This window comes from Suricata suricatta, chromosome 10, assembly GCF_006229205.1.
Source record: "Suricata suricatta isolate VVHF042 chromosome 10, meerkat_22Aug2017_6uvM2_HiC, whole genome shotgun sequence".
Classification (NCBI taxonomy): Eukaryota; Metazoa; Chordata; class Mammalia; order Carnivora; family Herpestidae; genus Suricata; species Suricata suricatta.
Window position 1 is genome coordinate 18,070,956 of NC_043709.1, and position 22,003 is coordinate 18,092,958.

The window sequence follows — 22,003 nt, forward strand, 5'->3', positions numbered from 1 at the left end:
TGTGGGATCTGGGGAGGGGACAGGCAAACAGATTGAAAGGTAGGATTGGGCTGCTGCCCGGAGAGAGACTGTACCAGGCTTATCACCCCTCGTCACTTGGCCTTCTACAGTGATAATAATAAAACCAATTACTTATAAAGCACTTGCTATGTGCCGCTGCGGTTCTGAGCACTATCCGTGCATTAGCTCATTTAATCCTCACGTACTCTGAAGTACATGCATTTACTCTAGTCATTTTACCAACGGGACACTGGAGGACTTTGCCCGAAGTCCCAAAGTTTGGAAGTAGCAAAGGCCAGGTTTGGACCCAGACAGTTTGGCTCTGACGTCTACATGATTAGCCACAAGCCTTGCCACTTCTCCAACGTGGCTGTGTTCCGGGCCACTTCTGGGTGGGGACAAGGCCCTGAAGATACCGGAGGCCGTGGATGGGGGTGAGCGCCCCGCAGCCTCGTGGCGCCGCCTGGGGGTCCCTCACAGTCTCTGTGACAAGGGCTTGGGGACTGGTGGGCGGCTTCTGCCTTTGCCTTCTCTTGGCCAAACCTTGAATTCTTTGAGAGTGAGTTTTAATTCTTATTAGTCTTTCTTTTTGACAGCGAAGTCTGAACTGAGCCCGGTGGTCGGACTAATGTTCTCCCTTTGGAGGAGGGAGAAAACGTCAGCCCGGGCTGAAAGCACGCAGGTTCTGCTGCCCCCTGGCGTTCAGTGCGGGGCCGGCGGCGCGCGGCTCGGAATCCAGGCGGGAACAGGCTTCTGTCTGCGGAGTGGAACCTTGTTCTCTCGTGAGAGGAGAAAGGGAAATGGGAGGTGCCGCGCATTTGGGGAGCCGAAGACACACAGTGGCTATGCTTCCAGTGATTCCCGAAAGTGTCTCTTCACGTCCCCTCTGACCAGCCTCAGCCCCGCACCGGCATTCTGTGGGGCTCAAAATATGAAACCCCGAAAGGGATTCCACCCACAAGCGACACATTTTATAGATGGGGAAACTGAGGTCCACGATTAGAAAGCCTATTACTGCTGGAGCTTGACTGACAATGGGCTTCTGACTCCACTTTCCCTTTTTGTCGTCTTCCTCCTCCTCCTCTCCCTCCTTCCTTTCCCCCTCCTCCTCTTCTTCCTCTTCCTCCTTTTTCTTCCTTGTTATCACCATCATTAAAATCCCTGTCACCCTAATAATTAATACACATAAGCACTTACTGTGAACCCCTCATTGTGTCACAATGGCTGTCGTTTTTAATTCATGCAATAATAGAGAATGATGGTTCTAATCCATACGGTGGAATGAAAACTAAGACTCTGAGGGATAAAATATTTGCTCAGTTACACAACACAATAAGTGGCTGACTTTCTAGTCCTGCTGGAAGACTTTCGACTCTGCTCTCTGTGCTTTGCTGAACTAAGGGCAGAGTTAAACATTTTCTGGAGGGCGCAGGTGGACAATAATAGTATTTACTCTGCGCCAGTACTGTGCTCAGTGACTCCTGTATATTAACTCGTTCAACTTCATACTGTTCCTATAAAGTAGTGCTTTATAGGGCTATTATTAGTCCCCATTTTACAGATAGGGAGACTGAGGCACACAAAGGTTTAATAACTTGTTCTGGGTGGCACAGATAGTAAGTACAGTGACCCCATCCCAGCCTAAGCTGTCTGGCTCTGTTGCTGCGGCCCTTGGTGATTGTAGAACTACTTTCCCGAAGACAAACAGGGAGCCAGCCAGACCCCCTTGAGTAATGGCAAGACAGCATCAAGTTGCCCAGATCCTCGTTCTGGGGTCTGGGGCCACGGGATGACATATGAACTAGTGTCTCCCTCTCTCTCCATCTCCTTAGTTCAGAAACTTCCTGGCATTAGTATCTATTTAAATTTATGTATAGTTTCTTTCTTGTCACCCATCCCCACTAGAATGGAAGCACCACAGGAGTGAAGACCCCTTCTGTGTCTAGTGCCTGATAGTAGACGCTGAATACCTGTTTGTAGAATCTACTTCGATGAGTCAGAAAGTGGGGGAGCAAGGCAGGGCTGTCTCTGAGGGCAACTGTGACTGCCGGAGCTATGGATGACTCCCAGGCAAGAGAGACAGCAATGGCGTGGGAAAGGGGTGCCTTGGAAGCGAGGTGATGAGGCGGCAGCATTCTGGGGGGCGGGAATGGTCTCAGAGGGGGTGCTGAGCCCTGGCTGGCTACAGTAGGATGTCCTTTCTCAAGTCCTTCCAAACCTGGGTAAGGGATAGACCCCGTTTTCAATGCCAATAACAGAGGTCCATTGTGCAAGGAGAAGCAGTGGACTCAAGGAGAAAGGAAAGCCTGGAGAAAAGTTCAGAGACAAAGCGGGAAGCCAGGCGCCATGCTGGGTGAGCAGCGCACAGCACTGAGTCACCCCAGACTCCAAAGTCCAGCTGTTGGGACCCAGAAGGTCTACGAAGAGACTTATCCTCCCTGTTCCTCCATGTCCTCCACTGTAAAATGGGGTCAATAATAACACCCACCTCTTGGAGTTGTGATGCAGATTGGGTGAGGTGGTATATGTAACGTGTCTAGGACAGTGCCTGGCACAAACGAGTGTTACATAAGCCTTAGCTGGAACATTGCTGCGGTGTCTGTTCCTGTTCCTGTTACCACAGAGGGCCAACCTTGAGCAGTGGGCTGGGCTGTAGGGGCCTAGAAACCTCCAGGCGGGAAACTGCAAGGACAATCAGGCAGTCAGGCTCCTGAGCCCAGCCATCAATGCCCTCCACCTAACTTCCCAAAGTGGCAGGATGGATTCATGGTCAGGACGGAAATCACAGAGTCATCCAGGCCTGAGTTTGAATCCTGACTCCTCTGTTTTCTAGCAGTTAGGTATTTGGGTTCACCACCTAACCTCTCTGTACCTCAGTTTCCTCATTTGTACGGTGGGGAGACCAATAGTACTCACCTCACAGGTTAAATATTTAGAACAGCACTCAGTGCAAGTTTTTATCGCTAACATAGGCAGCAGAAAGCTTTGCATCTCGCATCTATGGAAACAAGATTCTAAATGGACCTTTCTTAATGCTGTTGAACTAAGCGTCTTGTTTTTGGTGGAGTTCTTGCCTAAAGCTTCTGTATAGAGATCATGGGTGGCATTTCCCCAAGGTGACCGCAAGATGGCGTGCGTGTCCTTTCCCAGCTGACCTGAGCTGGGCCAGAATGGGAAAGAAGGTGCAAGAGATGAAAAGCTATTTTTTATGGGCTAGACACTGGGCCGGCCCTTTGCCTACATTCTTATTGACTCCCCACTGCAATACTCAGATTAAAAGAGATATCGAACCAAAAACGTTTGCTATTCTTCCTATTGTTGCTATTATTGCCATTTTTGCAGTTAGGACTGAGACACAGAAAGAAAAAGTAGGTATATGGAGCCTGGCTTCCAAGCCAGACCTTACTGACTACAAGTTCAGCGTCTTTTCCTCTGAACCTCATTTCAGGGGAAGCACTGGATGCCTGGGCCTCCCTCTACAGCTCTCCCTGCCTCCCATGTCGTCTTTGGCTCTGTTTTTCTCTCTTACTTCCTGTGTGGTCTTCAACTAGTCATTTAGACTTTCAGGGCTGTGCATACTGTACAATAGGGGTTATTATGCCTTCTTTTGAAGATATTTCAGAAACAGCATGGATCAGAGTTGATGCTCTGTGGATGACAGTTACTGTTGTGAATACCTCACAGGTTAGCACAACAAGGCTTCCTTCCTTCCTTCCTTCCTTCCTTCCTTCCTTCCTTCCTTCCTTCCTTCCTTCCTTCCTCCCCCCTCCATCCCTCCTTTCCTTTCTTTCCTCTTCCCTTCCTTCCTTGCTCTCTCCCCCGCTCCTCCATGCACTTGAACTACAGTGCACTCCTGGTTCCTTCCCTCATGACCTTACAGTCCAAAAGTCCTATCTCTGTTTATTCCTGGGACAATTCCACCCCCAGTGTGTCTTCTTCCCTGTAGACCACACAGCCCAGACCTCATCTACTCCCCCACTAGGTGGCTCCAAAAACAAGCCTGCAGATTTTTAAGGTACTACGAGGCGCTGTCAGACCCTGGACTGCCTGACTCCATTCTGTTTCACCAATGACTTTCACATTTGTTTTGGCATCAGAGACTCTGCCAGGGTGCCTGGGAGCCTTTAAGAGGGAAGCATGTGATAGGAAGATGGGGTCATGAGATTGGGTCCCTTACTTAAGACAGAACAGCTCTGATTTTATCCAATTTATATTCTGGGGTTACAGGCAATACTCTGCTACCAAAGAAAACTATCAAAAACCACTCCACTCTACTATGATAGGTAGGAGGGAGGCAAATTTTGAGAAAATTCAGAGAAAATCTCCAGGAAAGAGAATATGTTTGAGAATTTATTTTAAAATTATTTTTCCAAGGTGCTAAGTGAAATAAGTCAGAGAAACATAAATAATGCATAGGATCTCTTATGTACGGAACCTTAAAAAATGGGCACAAAACTCATAGAAATAAACAGCAGGTAAGTGATTGCCAGGGGCTGGGGGCTGGGGGCAATAGGGAGAGGTTGGTAAAAGCTGGAAGGTAAAAGGGTATATTTCTGAGGACCTGATGTAAAACATAGTGGTTGTAGTTGGTAACATGGTATTATGTAATCGAAATTTGCTAAGAGCGTAAAGCTTAAATGTTTTTACTAACCCCCAAAGGTAAATATGTGTCATTGATAGATATGTTAATTAACTAGATGGAGGAAATGCTTTCCCAATGTATACCTATGTCAAATCACAAAGGTGTAAATGTCTTACAGTTTTATTTGCCAGTTACACTTCAACAAGGCTGAAATTTAAAAAAATTTGTTTCCAAGCAAAATGGGAGCCAACGTTGGAATTATAGTAATTTGGGGGTTATATTAGTTTGTCTAATTGGGGCTGATCCCGCGCTTCTGACCGTGGTGAGGCCTTCGGCCGTGTCCTGCTGACTTTCCGCTCAGGATGCGGCCCTCTCTGTGTTTCAGTGCCCTGGTTCCCCAGAAGCATTCAAGAGCTCGACAGATTTGCCAACCAGATCCTCAGCTACGGAGCGGAACTGGATGCAGACCACCCCGTGAGTCCTTCTGATGGGATCCTTTCAGCCCACGCCTCCCCTCCCCTCCTCCCCTCCCCGATCCCCAACGGTGTCTTCCTTCGCTTGCTTGTACTACAGACGTTAGTAGGGTGCCATCTTACATCATCTCCATCGTCCTTACCGTGGTCATTATGATTATTGGAGCAAAAATGGATCGCCCTCCAGAAACTATTGTTTATGTATAACGAATGCATTTAAGTGTGTGTTTGCACATGTGTACGTCATCTTTCTGACTTCATACAATTAAAGAGGGTCAGTTCAGGTGTTTGGGAAACAGTAACAGGTAACAACTCTGCCGGGTACAGCAGGGCAGTGAGGAGAGGTGACATTGGACCTGGGTCCTAAAAACTGAGTAGAAGGTGCTGAGGGAACAGTATATGTGAAGGCTCAGAGTCCTGAAATTATCTGGAATATTTCGGAATGGCTGGCTGGTACATGAGGTGTGAGGGTCAGATTTTAAAAGATCTAATGTACTAGACAAAGAAGTTGGACTGCATCCTGTGTCCTGTGGGCAGGGGAGAGCAGGTCCTTTACTGGTTTCTGAGAAAAGACCCAGGGTAGGGGGACTTTATCATCATTTTTTGTATGGTAGAAAGTTCCAGCTCAGGCTGGACTCCGGGTGAGGGCCAGTTCTGACAGCCTTCATAGGTGAAAAGTGCCACCATCGCATTGGCTGTCCCTTACACTCTGCCCAGGCAAATGTCTCCTTAATCTTCAAATGACTTGGGATCTGTTTCATAGCAGTGGTTTAGTGTAACTCAGTGAGAGGGTCTGCATTTCACCAGTTTTCTTATATCGCCGTGGATGTTTGCAGTTGAGTAAATTGTGAATTTGCTCTTTACAAAGCTCTTTGCAGGAAGCAAAGCAGATGTTCCCATTTTACAGATAGCTACACGGAGGCCCAGTGAGAGTAAATGACTTTTCTAGGGTCCCATACTAAGCTTTGGGTTTTAAGATTCCTAATCCAGTGCTCAAGGTGCCAAAGATGAGAAACTAGTTTAGAAACAGAGGCAAATTCCCTCCTGACACACACACGGCAAAATTGAAAAAAACAATTTCCTATTGTCACACTGTCCTGAAATAATCCGTGTTAATTTTGGTGTGCCCCCTTTCTCTTCTCCACATTTCTCTCCCCATCTCTTACTATTATGTAGAAATTAATATGTATTATTAAATTATATATCATAACATTATTATGTAAGTAATTTTTATGCATTGCCATAACTTGCTAAGCACCCCCCAATGGCAAACATTTAGGAAGTTTCTAGTCTTTCCTTATGAAAATAATTTTCTTGCCTGTGTATCTTGATGTAGGCTCTCCATAGCTCTCTTGATTCTTACTTGTGAAACTATTTAGTCTAGGGATAGAAATTGTGTCAGTCTCCTGATATATATACTTAAACACCCTCCCCCACCCCCCAAGTAACTGGAGGATTTTGATCCCATTCACCTTCCTGGGGACGGTGCAGGCTTCTCCTGTGGCTCCCAGGAGTGGCAGACCTGTGCCAGGAGAGGCTCTAGATCCCTTTGACAGGTCACTGGCCACAGGCCTTGGGAGCAAAGCATCTGCAAAGATATTGTTCCTCTGGAAGAGCTGTTGGGGCACCTTGGCCAGTCCGTGGAATCAGCCCATCAGGCTGTGTCTCCTCTTATCGGCCTCCAGGCCTCCTGCCCTGACCCTGGCCCTCCTGCGGGCCACACTCACCTCTCACTTAGGGGAACGAGTGTGGCCAGGGAAGAGGGAAGAGGGAAGAAGTCACAGACATGGACATTTGCCCCCCTTTTTCCTTGTGTCTGCTCAGTTCCATAAGCTGGTCTTAGAATTCTCTGGAATTCGTTTCTGCTTACAGACTCAGCCCCCATCTTTGTTTCCCTGACCTCTCACTGGGATGAATTTTATCATAAAAAGAAACAGTTTGTCTGGCACACCGTCCTCCCCATGAGGAAGCCAGGCTCTCTCTGTTCCCTCTTGTGGCTTTTCATCAGCTCTTGGGAACCGATGGGCCAAGGACAGAGCAAACACTCCAGAGAGCCTGTGCACACCCCCTCAGGCCCCACAGGCACTGGCTGCCTGGCGTGAGGAGTGGCGGGTGTTCTTCCCCAAAGTACCCTCTGTTCCGCGCTGTCCTGGGCTTGCGGCACGCTCCCCTGCCCTTGGCAGTGTGCACTGACGTTTGACCCAATATCTCACTTCAAGGCCTCCAAAACGGCCACTCCGAGGAATGTGGCCAAGGAAGGACTGTTCCTGCCCCGGAGGGTAAAGGGCATCTGCCGGTCTGCGTTAGCCAAGTGGCAAAGTGAAATAAGAGAGCTGCACTCCACTCCGTGCATGTCCTTTGTCGCCCGTGTCTCCCCTTTCTTCCTTCCTCGAGCATTTGCTGAGCGACTGATATTCATAGCAAACAGTTCCTGAGCATGGATTGTATGCCGGCACTGTGCGAAATGCTTTCCCTGCATTTTTGAAATTTCGGTATTATCACCAACCGTCCTGGGGAGGTTGTGCTTTCTAATGTCAGAGAGATCTCAGACAGAGAGGGCGGTGTGGCCTCACATGTATGTGAGCCACTCCCCAGACTATGGAGAGGAAAGAGGGCTGAAGTGATTAATAAGACATGACCTCTGCCGTCCAGGGGCCTCCAGCTGAGGCCTCGCGGGAGAAGGGGTGTCTGCTCTTCTCAAAGGGGCGCCAGAGGTGGGGGGACACAGCTCTAAGCTTGGTAGACAGAACCCAAGTGGTTTGATTTCCAGTCTCGAACAGACTCTTTCTCTGACTGTTCCCAGTGCCTGTGGTCCTGTCCGTGTGTCACCTTCACCTGGGATCCTTTCCTTATCCTGTCACCGGCTCTTGCCTTACTGGCAAACCTTTACTTGTTTTCCAAGGCCCAGCTCATAGGTTGGCCTCCCTGAAGACTTCACTTCCACGGGCCTCTTCCGCAGGCTGCGTTTTGACACTGATGTCACAGAACTGTGTGTGCTGTGCTTCATACTTTGAACACAGAGTATCAGAGAAAAATAAATCCACTTCCTCATGACTTGTAAAGGTATAACACACACACACACACACACACACACACACAAAATGGTCATATGCATGTTTTCCAAACTATAATCTATGAAAAAAAATCTCATGATCAATGGGAGAGACACTATATGCTAGAGCTCCATTTTAAGCATATGCAAGTCCTGTGATCTCATTAAGGACTTTGGAAAGTCCTGTAAACATGAAACTCACTCAACCTAATATTTCTCAAACTTTTTTTTTTCACTCATGGAACCCCTTTTTAATGGAATACCTAGCAATGTTATCTAAAATGATAGTGTTCCAGGGAACCCAGTTTAGGTAATATTTAGTTTACCTCATAACACCAAAAAAGTACATGATTAAACACCAGGTCGTGTTGTTTAATGAGTCACATGGCATGTACTCTGAGTTGCAAGGTCACTGAGGACTGGAATGATTAGGGAGGACTTCTGGAAAGAGGAAGGTGTGAGGCGAGCCTTCTAACAACTAAGGTAGGCTAACCACTGATCAGACAATCCCCAAATCTCCATGGCTTACCGCACGGAAGGTGTATTTCCAGTGTAAGTCAGTAGGAAGGTTGCTCCACACAGTCTTGCCCCTTCCATTTCAGGGCCACACCTTCCTCCAAATCCTCAGAGCCCTTTTCCTTCTGCTGGTACATGGGAAAAGAGAGCGAATTGCTCCCAGGAGGTTTCTGTGGGCTATATCTGGAGGTGACTCACATCCTTCACTCAACTCTCATTGACTGCAGCCCAGTCATATGGCCACTATGAGCTTCAAAGAAGACTGAGAAACGTGAATTAGCAATGTTCTCTGAAAGAGGAATGAGACACAGATCTCGGGGAGCATCAGCAGCCTCGGCCACACAGACCCTAACCCCGGAGCTCCCTATGCCAGTTCTGCTGACAACTGCACCAGTGTCTCGGCTGAAGATCCACACTAGGGGACACTTTCTGGTGGAGAAAATATCAGCATGACCATGTGGTCTGTGTTTATTTCTTCTACTGTCTAAAGCTCTCAAACTGTTTTTCAGTCTTTCAAATGTGGGTATGCAGTTTCTCTTCTCTCCAGAAAGAGTCTTGCTCTTCCCCCCGTGAAGGGCTCTGTTTCTAGCACTTCCTTTCTCCCAATTAAAATTCTCCACCTGAAGGTCCCATCAGAGTCTGTTCTAAAGATGTCGGCCAATTGAGTCATCAAAGACTTGTGGCCTTCCTACTAAGTTGAGTTGCTCTGTCAAAACATAATTTTCAAAAAGCTGAAAACAACTATCATACAGGTACATAGTCAACATCTGTCAAAAGTCCATTAGCTCAGTAGTGAGGGAAACAGCAAGATGATGATGTTGGTGCAAAGGAAGCTATAAGAGACTAAAATATGGATGGTCATTGAAAAATCGAGTGCTGGAGCAAAATCAGAAAGATAAGTGATTAATGTCCTTAAAGGCAAGAAAGCCATAACTATGAGTGTTTTTATCTACTGGACAGAAATCATTTGCAACTTGATCACAAAATAAGTATTTTGCTACTTGCCCATCTTCTGTAAAGCAGCATCCAACCTTGAAGAATCAGGGCCTTACTAAGTAGTGAATTGCACATCAGACAACTATACATGCATCTTGAACATACAATGAACTTGTAAGGCAATGATCTAATATGACTTTGAAAAGGCACATGGTAATTTTTTTTACATAATTTTTAATAGCTACCACCCAGAAATATGCTGAGTATGCCATCCACTAAAAATCTAGTAATAAGACAGAGTCCTGAGTTTAATGGTATGAAGTATAATGATCATCTGAAAGGAGAAACACTCAGGTTGTTGAGAAAGTGTATTGTAGAGGAAAATCAATAAACTTTGAAAAAAGCAAGGAGGGTCTATAAAATGCAGTTTAACCAGATGGAAAGGCCAAGGAGTAGCTTATTGGTCTAGAAGAATAGGGAAGGGCATTCCGATAAGAGGGAACAGCATGTATGAAGGCCTTGATGTGGCAAAAGCCTGATGGGTTTAAAGAATAAAAACAAGACCAACTGAGACAAATTTGGGACCTACTATGCAGAACTACCATTGTAGTTCAACACAGAGTTGGAAATGTAGGCAGAGCCAGATCGAATAAAGCCTTGTGACTGTGTCAAAAATTTTGGGCTTTACCTTTAAACTGATGAGAAGCCATTGAGAGTTTTTAAAGAGAGTGACAGCACCAGATTTGCACTTTGCAAATCTACTTGGGCTGTATGAGTGGAGAGGCATGGAAAGAACACAAAGAAAGTCCACTTGGAAAGCAGTTAAGTTAGCCCAGGCAAGAAGCAATGGGATCCTGAACTGAGGGACAGCAGTGAGAATAAAGTAAAAAGGATAGACTTAAGATATTTGGAAGGACAAATGGACTAAGATTGGTTATTGGATATCAAGGAAGAGAGGAGGAGAGAAGTGAAAGAATGACTCTTAGGTTATTGGCTTGGGCAACCAGGTATCTGAATCCTTTCCCAAACAGACTTGGTGGCTTTATTGGAGGTGGGCATGGCCAGCAACAGAGAGTGGGCAAGGGGCAGGGCTGTCATTGGTGCTGCCCTGGTCTGTTGGTTTACAGATCTCTGGGCAGGGTCTGCAGGATGGCGATGGCAGTTACTAAACCACTTCGAGCCACTTGCCTCCTGTGTACCATCCTTTCTCCAGTTGGTGTGGAACTGATGGAATACAAAAAGCCTCTCACTGTTGACATAGATGGAATATAAATAGAAAGAAAGAATTGTACAGATGCTGCTTAGGAGTCCCAACAATGGGTGATGGGGCTCAGTGATGCTTTCCAGACTCTATCCTTTTTATGTTCTGAATCTGACTTCTCAGCTCTTGAATTTCTCACCATTTTGCACAGATGTGTCATTTTTTGATTGTCTCCTTTGTGTTCAGAATTTTACTTGGTGCCCTGCCTACCTTACCTAATCTAACCTACCCAATACCATGAGAGTACTGGGGCTAACAGTCTCACTTTACTGATGAAGAAACGGAGGCTCTGAGAATTGATCTGACCAACCTCAGGCCAAGCTCCTAGTGACTGGGGTTAGTAACCCACCCAGCCTGCCTGACTTGAAAACCCCTGTTCTCCTTGCTAGTCTAAGGGTGGCATTTCTGAGGTCTACCCTCAGCCAGGACATCAAGAAATGGTGACATGACAAGCTCAGTCTGGAATACTCAGAAGACTTTTCCATACAGTTACCTGCTCTCTGATATCCCCACAAAAGCAAGACCACGCACATCAACACCCAAGTCATCAAAACTCTGAGATTTAGGAAAGTGACTGCATGTAGATTGCAGGTGATGTTATAACTTTGCCTCCTATAGAATTCTCTCCACTTTGTCCCTTCCACTCCTCCGCCTCCTCCCCCTCCTCCCCACTCCTCCTTCACCAACAATATATTTTCCTGTCAAAACATACTTGGTTACACGCAGTGCAACCAAAATTGCTGCTATTAGCTTAATTGAGACAGGGTGATTATAAATAAATTACATGCAGTGCTACTGAAATTGCTGCTATTAGTCTAAATTGAGACAGGATGATTAGTCATCATCAACTAAAGCTTAATTCAGAGTGTGCTCCGAATGGCTGCAGAGGTCCTGTGGTCATCTGGCTGCCCAAAGGATGCAAGACCAAACCATAAGAGTTGGACTTCAAGGCCACAGTTCTCTTTCCCTGGCAACTGAGAGAACAAAAGTCCTTGCAGCCTGGCTGGAGGCTTTTTGATAGCTGATAATGAACTTTTTAGGCACTTTGAGCTGGAAAGGACTGTGGTTAGAAGCGTTCCCTGTGGGAAATCTGTGTCGCATACTATATATGCACGTGTGTCAATATATCTTAGTATGAGAGCCTTCCGTCACATCTTCGTAATGATTTGAGATGGGTTTGTAATGCTATTTTATTTTTTACTAATTATAAAAGAAATCCATACTCGCAGTACAAAATTTCAAAAGCATAAATAGTGCAGAAAAATCAATGGTACTCTTTCTCATTTTTGTAACATTTGTTAGGCCCTGGTGTACTTTTTCCATCATTTCATTTGTAGGTTCCTCCCAACATCGTTGATACCTCCTGGATATACAATTTTATACTAAGGTTTTTTCACTGATGAAAATATCTTCGAACTACCTAGACAACGTACATTAAAGATCAAAGATAAAGAGCCGAATAGGGAAGAACAATTGTCATGGGCATCTCATTCCTGGAGGCAGCATGCTGAAGTGAAAATCCACTGGTTAAGGGAAATCTCCCCTCATCTGCCTGGCCTGCCTCAATCCTCAAACCTCAGCTTGTCAGCCGTGGGTGCAAACAGGCTTCATTTTCCTCATATCTAGGTCAAAATATAGAAATATTCTCTAAGATGCCTTACAGGTGCAAATTCTCTGCTGTGTACTTAAGGGCTGGAGAGAGCCATTTATTACTGACAGAGAAGCCTGGTGGGTGAGGATGACTGTGGTCACCAAACCTTAATGACCGGCAAGTATTAAGCTCATATTTTGAGTCCTAACTATGGAAATGTGTTCTTCATTTGGCTTGGTAGGTAGGTTCCTAAAGAAATGCATTTAGTGCTGCTTGGAAATCAAATCATGGTGCCCAATTTACTTACTTGCATTTACTGCAAGGTGTTATGACTCATTAACACCTTGGTTTGGAGGGATGCTGGGGCAGCAGGTGGTAGATGTCCTCACTTATTGGGAAATTCTTAGAATGAACAAAATAAGTTCTACAGTGATGATGCTAGCTTCTTGTTTTTCTGAAATTCAGGTTACTATCATTTTTTGGTAAAATATTCCCCTTTCCAGATTTATTAAGATATAATTGACATATAACATTGTGTAAGTTTAAAGGGTATAACATGATGATTTGACACACATATATATTGCAAAATGATTATAACAATAAGGTTAGTTAACACCTCTCACTTCACATGATTGCCATTTGTGTGTGTGTGTGTGTGTGTGTGTGTGTGTGTGATGAGAATATTTAAGATCTCCTCTGTTACCAACTTTTAAGTATATAACACAGTGTTATTAATTATAGTCACTATGCTGTGCATTAGATTCCCAGAACTTATTCATCTTATAACTAACTGCAAGTCTGTAGCCTTTGACCAACATCTGCTCATTTCTCCCACCCCCAGGCCCTGGCAACCACCATTCTACTTTGTTTCTATGAATTCAGCTTTTTTCAATCTTACCTAGAAGTCAGATGATGCAATATTTGTCTTTCTCTATCTGACTTACTTAGCATAACTTCACAATCCATCTGTGTTGTTGGAAGTGGCAGGATTTCCTTCTTTTATGGTCGAGTAATATGATATGTATATGTATTATATTATTATATTACATATTACATATTATAATACATGTGAAATATATGTGTACATCTTCTTCATCCATTCATCTATTGACAAACAATTTAGGTTGTTTCCATTTCTTGGCTATTGTGACTAATGCTACAGTGAGCATGGAATATAGATATCCCTTCAAGATCTTGTTTTCATTTCCTTTAGATAAAAACCCAGACAGACGTGAGATTGCTGGATCATATGATAGTTCTTCATTTAATTCTTTGAGGAAGTTCCATACTGTTTTCCATAGTGGCTGCACCAATATACATTCCCATGAGCAGCACACAAGAGTTCCCTTTCTTGCAGATCCTCACTTGTTCTCCCTTATCTTTCTGATGACAGCCATTCTGAAAGGGGTGAGGTGGTATCTCACTGTGGTCTTGACCTACATGTCCCTGATGATGAGTGTTGAGTGTCTTCTCAGGTACTTACTGGCTATGTGTATTTCATCTTTAGAAAGTGTCTATTTAGTTCCACTGCTTATTTTTTAAGTGGAATTTTTGAGGCTGCATTTTATGAATTACTTATTTATTTTAGACTTTTATCCTATATTAGGTATATGGTTTGCAATATTTGTTTTCACGTCCATTGGTTTCCTTTTTGTTTGGTTGGTTGTTTCTTTTACAGTGCAAAAGTATTAGTTTGATATAGTCCTACTCATTTACTTTTACTTTTGTTGCTTGTACTTCTGGTGTTATATCCAGAAAAATTATTGCTAAAACCAATGTCAAGAAGCAATTCTTCTTGAGAAAGAAGAACAAAGGTGGAGGTATCATGAGTCCTGATTTCAAATTATATTACAAAACTATACAAATCAAAGCAGTAGAGTAGCAGCATAAAAACAGACAGACTGACCAACAGAAGAGAATTGAGACCCCAGAAATAAAGCCATGCATACGCAGTCAGCTAATAGTTCACAAGAGAGCCAAGAATACTCAATGGGGAACTGATGATAGTCTCTTCAATAAATGGATTTGGGAAAACTGGACATTCACATGCAAAAGAATGAAATTAGATACCTATCTGACACTGCTTGCAAAAATGAACTTGAAATGGATTAAAGACTTAAATGCAAGACCTTAAACCCTAGAACTCCTGGAAGAAAGTGCAGAGGAAATGCCCTTTTAATCAACTGGGTTCACCTCTGACCAAGGTATGTGTCCCAACACTGAAAGACACCCTTGGCTTCTTTTCACTGTTCAGAAATCTGCTCCTTATGGGGGTGCGTTGGTGACTTGGTCAGTTGAGCACCTAACTCTTGATCTCAGCTCAGGTCATGATCTTACGGTTCATGGGATCGAGCCCCATGTCTGGTGAGCTAGGAGTGTGGAGCTTGCTTGGGATTTTTTCTCTCCCTTTCTCTCTCTGCCCCTCTCCCATTCATACACTCCCCCCCAAATATATATATAAAGAAATATGCTGCTTATGACTATTGGGAAAAGGCTGCCTGCAGGTGAGCCTCAAAAGAGAAATGATTACCTTCATTTTTCTATATTGAGACTGATTTCTCAGTTGAGTCCCTGCTGCGGTATAAAGGTTGATCATGAAGTGTAATGAAAAGAGCATGAAATTGGGTGATTCACACCCTGGCCTCATCTTTGCTGACTCCTTTTCTTGGGCCACTGTTTATGCTGGATGCATGAGGATAATCACACTGATCTCCCCTGCATGACTTTTGTGAGATTCACAAATAAAATAAGTCCCTAGCACAGACAGATAGGCATATAATAAGCACCCAATAAATACTATCTTTTAAATTTTTTTAATGTTTATTTATTTTTGAGAGACAGAGAGACAGAGTGTGAAGTGGGGAGGGTCAGAAAGAGAGGGAGATAGAATCCAAAGCAGGCTCCAGGCTCCTAGCTGTCACCACAGAGCCCAATGTGGGGCTGGAACCCACGAACTGCAAGATCATGACCTGAGCCGAAGTCCGACGCTTAACTGACTGAGCCACCCACACACCCCATTTTAAATACTACCTTTAAAAATGGCAATGGCAGCATGCATGTGCCTGCTTGTTTATCAGAAAGTCAGGAGACAGTGCTAGACACATAGCACGGCTTAGGTATTCAGTCGATACTGCACATTCTCATCACAGACACCTATCCCAATAACTGCCTAAGTTAGCAAGCTTGAGAGTTAGAAATGCCATTGATGAGATTTTTTTTAAATCTGCACACTGTTTACACTCTGGAATTCCATAGCAGAGAGGCCCCCCCCACTGAATGGAAGGCGTTGCTGATAATGTGCCATTCATAATACCTGGCCGGGAGCTTACCCTCAGGTTCTCTGAGATTTTATTTTCAGCATATGATCTGAGGAAGGAGAGCTGGGCGGTCAGCGCTCACGAGCCCCCATTCAAATCCTGCGTGGATGTGCTAGGCTTCTCTGCCCAAGCCTGGAGAAGTCAAGTGTCTCCTCTCTCCTAGGGGTTTAAAGATCCTGTGTATCGAGCCCGACGGAAGCAGTTTGCGGACATTGCCTACAGCTACCGACAGTAAGTCCACTCCGCTTGCCTTGGGGAAGAGAGAGGAGAGCACACTCCTAGCTCACCTTCTCTTTGCCCAAGTTTGGAAAATACCAGCATGGAGAGTCCCGCCTTCTGTGTGAGTGTGTGCGCGCGCGTGTGTGTTTAAACCCTCCCTTTAATAACACATGTTTAAAAAAAAATTGCTGCTAGACAAAACAAAATTACCCACCGTGCCGGGCAGGCTCTCTCCCCAGCTTTGTTATGTCCTTAGGCGCTAACGTCTGATGTAATTATAAAAGGCCTCAGCCCTGAATAAAAGAGCCTCTGGTATTCTCCACATTAAACAGGGAAGAAGGAAAAAGAGAATCATTTACATTCAAGGAGGAGTTGGCTGCTTTGCTGAAATAATGAATCATTTGAGGTTTCAGATGAGCCGTGCCTCAGCGTTGTTCTTTTATCTCATCTGACCCAGCTGCGAAGGGCAATTTTCCGAGTTTATTTTTTTTCTGTCTGGGATTCTACCCTATGTTAGCCAAAGGAAAATGCAAATATCAAAGATGTCAATTTGGGAAGGGAACTGGTTTTGCTATTTTGAGTCCTCAGGAACGACAGAAATGCTACCCGGGAAACTCAGTGTTTGAGGCCTGAGCTCTATGGGACAGAAAAAACATGCTCATGACAGACTTAAAAGGCTCAGTCAGTTAAGCTGCTGACTTCAGCTCAGGTCATAATCTCATGGTTCCTGAGTTTGAGCCCCGCATCTGGCAGTCTGCTGTCAGCGTAGAGCCTGCTTCGGATCCTCTGTCCACCTCCCTCTGTCTTCCTCCCTCTGTCTGTCCCTCCCCTCTTCACACTTTCTCTCTCTCAACAATAAATAAACACTAAAAAAATAATGTAAAAATGTGAAACCTAATGGAGATGCCTGGAATGACTTGAATGCCTCACCATCCTCGATGTTTATAAAGTAAGTTAAATCGATTATTGAAAATCATCCGTGGATGGCTGGCTCTCTGAAGATCTTAGAGATCTTCTAGTCAATTTCCCCATTTTTACAGATGAATCTCCGATGGTAAAGTGATGTGGTCAAGGTCACGTGGCTAGTAGAGCTGAACTTGTTCTCAGATTCAAAGCCTATTTCAGAACTCATTTTAGTTCCTCTCTTAAACTTTTGACCCTGTTTACCATCCCTTTCTTCTTTGAAATTGTCTCGTAGCTCCGTACCTGGCAGAGTGGATTTTCATTATTCGAGGATTACTTGCTTCATTTATTTGAGACCTCCAATTCAATTCTTGTGGCACTTTTGCAATCATTCCCAGACAAGCACAGAGTGGGGAAAGATTGGACTTGCCTGGCTCACAAGGTCCCAGACTGAATAAGGTGACACTGCCTTCTTATTTCAGCTTTTATACTACAAACAACTATTCCTACTGAAGTCTATTTAGATGAGAAACATGTTTACTGAATTTTTGTACTTTTCAATGATAATTTTGCTGTTTAAAATGTCCCCCTCGGCCCCCAGCATAGTGGTGAAGTGTAGTCTAAGGTTCCTAAGTGTGAGAAGGCTGTAATGTGTTTATGAAGAAAGTGCGTGTGTTAGACAGGCTTTGTTCAGGCAGGGGTTATAGTGCTGTCAAGTTCAATGTGTTTTTTTTCTATTATTATTTATTTTTGAGAGAGAGAGAGAGAGAGAGAGAGAAAGAACGGGGGGTAGGGGGTGGCAGAGAGAGAGGAAAACACAGAATCTGAGGCAGCTCCAGGGTCTGAACTGTCAGCACAGAGCCCGACACAAGGCTTGAACTCACAAACCATGAGATCATGACCTGAACTGAAGTCAGATGCTTAACCGACTGAGCCACCCAGGTACCCCTGTTGAGTTCAATGTAAGTGAATCAGCCATATATATTAAATAAGCTTTCTTTATACAAAAGCTCACAGAAAACCAAGTTAGGTATTATCAGTTGATGAAAATATGACCAGAGCTCCTAAGATTTGAGTCCCGTATTTTCTTTTGGACCAGTCATTCTGTGTTCAGAGTTCAGCTCAGAGCTCATGGTGACCTTATATAGCATAACGATTACATGTGAAGAGAATCAAACATATTCCACTTTTTACTGATTTCCCTCCCTCCTTTCTGAGGTTTCTTCCCAGTTCTCCCCAGCCTGTTCATCTCACCCCAGAGCTTGTAGGGTCTTTCAGACTCAATTCTGGCCCTCTTCATTGGCTTCTGCCATCCTCCATGACAGCAGCCCCCACATTCAGATCTGTGGCACTTTCCCAATCATTATTTCACATGGGGAATAATGCACAGACTCCTGCATTATGAGTCATGGAATCACAGGAGATTGAACAGGTGACAAAATACATCTGTTAAGTTCTGGAGCCCACTCCCAGAGCACGACCAACAGTCTGTGTTCTCTGGGGGAATACTGGGGAAGGCAATGACAAAAGTAACAGTAAATGTGATAGGTGTTACCAAAGTCAAAAGGTGGGCATCGTGAGGCCATATAATGAGTTGAAATGTAGATTGGGCAAATAGGTCAGTAGGAAGTAATGTTTAGGCTGAGAATTAAAGATTGAGTTGGAGTTTACAGCCAAAGAAAATGGGGATAGTGAATGAGAGGCTGGGTTTGGTTAGCTGTAGGTTTTTTGTTTTGAGATGTGAATATTTGGGGCCAGAGTGAATTACTATAGACAATAAAAAAGGAGTTAACCCCACTACCACTAGTGACCCTCTTCTCTGCCCATCTGCCATATAGTCCTCTGACTCCCTTGCCCAAGAACATTTAACAAAAGTCTTGAACAATCAGATAGAAGAAACACTGAAAAATTACAGTTGCAGTTTTGGGGCACCAAATTATTTGTCTTGTAATAATTACATGCATGGGAAGACCTGGTGTGAAATAAGACACCAAGGATAGGGAAGGCTACGCCAGGTGCTAGAGTAAATTGAATGCCTTATTTGGTTGATGGAATAATTCAGAAACAGTGTCTTCTACTTCAAGCATTTTTTTTTTGAGGGAGGGTCCTAATTGGCTTAACTAGAAATCTCTTTTTTATTTCAAGCCAAATTGACACTCTCCTTAAAATATCTTAGTTTATTTTAATTAATGAGATCATAACTTGATAAAAATAATTGACAATTTCTTCAAAGACCAAGGATCTTATAAAACTTCAGGTCTCTTGATGGAAGTAGAAGTTGGAATAAAATGGCTTTGTTTAATTTCTAAGTAAACCATGGAAGTTAGAGTGTATGTGTAAGACCGAGAGAGAAAATAAATTCTGAAATATTTACTATATCCAGACAGCATTTTAGATATGACTTATTTGATTGTCATTACAACATTACAAGATGGACCTGATTGTCCTTATGTTGAATATATATATGGCTCAGAAAGTGACAATAACTTGCTGAAGTTGCCACACACTTCTTCATCCTTGCTCCCTCCCTCTGACTCTGGAGTTCTCTCTATTGGCCCTGCTCTCTGGCATTGGTCTCATCTCTCTTGGAGGTGGGCCCAGCACCACCAGGCTGACACCTCAACCAAATTAGAGGTTCTATCTCCTACCAGAAGATTCCACAAAAGTTTTCTCTTTGAGTCTCGGCTTGGATTAGGACATGGGCCCATCTCTCAGTCACTCTCTGTGACCAGGGGAATGAAACGCTTTAATTAGCCATGTTTGGTCACATGATAAGGTAAGAGTGGTGGAGTCTCCTCCCACCTGAACCTGCGACTGGGAGGGGAGGAGGCTGCTTCACTGGAAGAATGGGGAAGGGAAATAGAACACCTGGAAAGGCAAACATCAGCCAAAGGGGCATCATGATACCCAGGATGTTACTGTCTCTTAAAATCTCATTACAAAATGGCAAGTCACCTTTCTTTTTAAATAAGACTTAGTTATGATAATTAAACATTGCCTGATTCTATTATTATTTGTCATCACTGATATTAGGTACTTTATACATAGTATTTCACCTAATTCTCCTCTACACCTTCAAAATAGTGACTTATTATCAGCCCATGTAACAAGGGCACAGACTAGATGTAGAGAGGTTTACTAAATCTCCAGAGGCTGTTCAGCTAGGAGCCAAGTAGTGAACCCATCTCATGTTCAAAGCCTGCTTTTTCCCTCCATCAGCACTTAGCCCTGAAATAATGGTGTCTTCACCAGCGGTGTGCCTGATGTTCTTTACACAAGCCCTACTGGCCATTACAAGGTCTTCTGAGCTTGTGTTGCTTCCAATGCTTAAGCAAAACTGCCCTACTCCCTGCCCACCTTTCTGAGGAACATGACTCTGGCTTTGCCTTAATGGCCTTGGATGGGCTACAACGTTGAAAGGTCAGGAGAAACCTCGTTTGGAGCCCAAGGAGGATCCATAATTCTCAAGTAAAAAGTCCTGCCTTGTCCTAGACACTGTGTACCCTGTTAGGAAACAGGTCTGTGGTGCAAAGAACAGTCGTTGGAGTTTGTAAAGGCAGGCTTTGTTTGGTTTTCATTTGTTTTTACTGTTGGGAACACAGCTCATTCTTAGATGGTTTTCAAAAGGACTTTTCGAACTACGGACTCTAAAACTATAGTGTGTCTGATGGAAGCTTATTGCAATCCAGATGCCCGGGCTTGCCCCTCCCCCATGGATTCAGGATCTGTGGGACAAGGTCCAACATATGTATTTTAACCAGCTCCCTGTAGCTCTGTTATGTCATCACAGAAGATACTACAAAGCAGATCTTATACCTGGCAAGGGTTTAAATACCTAAAGTCAGAAATATTAAATATAGGGACAGCTGGGTGGCTCAGTCAGGTAAGTGTCCAACTTCAGCTCAGGTTATGATCTCATGGTTCGTGAGTTCAAGCCCCACATTGGTCTCTGTGCTGACAGCTCAGAGCCTGGAGCATGCTTCAGATTCTCTCTCTCTCTCTCTCTCTCTCTCTCTCTCTCTCTCAAAAATAAATAAAAACATTTATAAATTTTTCAAAAAGAAATATCAAATCTAGCAAGTGAATGCCCACTAAACAAGGGTCTCAGACTCACAGTCCATATATTAAATCCACTTTGGACCACAGATATACTTGCTTTAGTTGACATAACGCAAAACACGATATTGCTTTACTTGAACTTGGATACCTTTGTTGAGAAGGAGCATGCATCCTTCAGTTGTCTCGGCTCCCACTCTCTTATTGTACATACCCACTACTTTACCCATTTATGTTACCTGCTGGTCCCTGTAGTTAAGTGAATTTCCGCCCTGGATAAGCAACTGGAGAGATAGGAGAGCAGAAAGACCAAGTGATTTTCCAAAATGAGAACAAACCTTTGGTGTGCTTGGGGAGTTGAGAGCTTGTATCGTGGCTTAACCAAATTGCGTGGGTGTTTCCTATATCAAGAAGTGGGACTTTCCTCTTTCAAATAACTTATGAAACCCCCTGTGGACTGTGGCAGTTCACAGACTCAGGACCTCCCTCCCTCTGCTAATGCTCCTTCTTCCTCTGCTCCTGCCCTTCTGGAGACAACCATTTCATGCTATATTCTAGTGGGCAGCCCATCCCTCGAGTGGAATACACGGAGGAAGAAAAGAAAACCTGGGGGACGGTGTTCAGGACCCTGAAGTCCTTGTACAAAACCCACGCTTGCTACGAGCACAATCACATCTTCCCGCTTCTGGAAAAGTACTGTGGCTTCCGCGAAGATAACATTCCCCAGCTGGAAGAGGTTTCTCAATTTCTGCAGAGTAAGTCTACCTCAGGGACAAAAGCGGGGAGCGGGAGGGAAGGGAAAGGGAAGAAAGTAAATCATGGCTAGAATCAGGGTGCGTGTGGTGATGCGTGCAGGTTGATTGTTGGAAAACAAATCTCACTGCTGTGCTCTGCCTCACCCTGCCAGCTCCCACGGTTAATCCACTCTCATCCAAGACAAGGCCTGTGTGTGGGTCTTGCCATAGCCATGTCTCTGAAAAGCATCTTTCCCCATTCTTGAGGTCCCAGGTGCCCAGGCAGGGTTCTCCCCACAGTTCCCGCTGTGCTGCAGGGGCCTGCAGTGTGCGTGTGTGTATGAAATGTGTTCTGTGTGGCAG

General features: G+C 44.4%; 1 protein-coding gene across 2 annotated transcripts in view; it reads left to right on the forward strand.

Moving 5' to 3' along the window:
• Nucleotides 1-22,003, forward strand: part of PAH (phenylalanine hydroxylase) — a 70,213-nt gene that overhangs the window by 30,167 nt on the left and 18,043 nt on the right. For both annotated transcript variants that reach the window (XM_029955061.1, XM_029955060.1), the window contains exons 4-6: nucleotides 4,968-5,056; nucleotides 15,892-15,959; nucleotides 21,465-21,661. In XM_029955061.1, coding sequence (XP_029810921.1) covers nucleotides 4,968-5,056; nucleotides 15,892-15,959; nucleotides 21,465-21,661 — 354 coding nt within the window. The remainder of the gene's footprint in view (nucleotides 1-4,967; nucleotides 5,057-15,891; nucleotides 15,960-21,464; nucleotides 21,662-22,003) is intronic.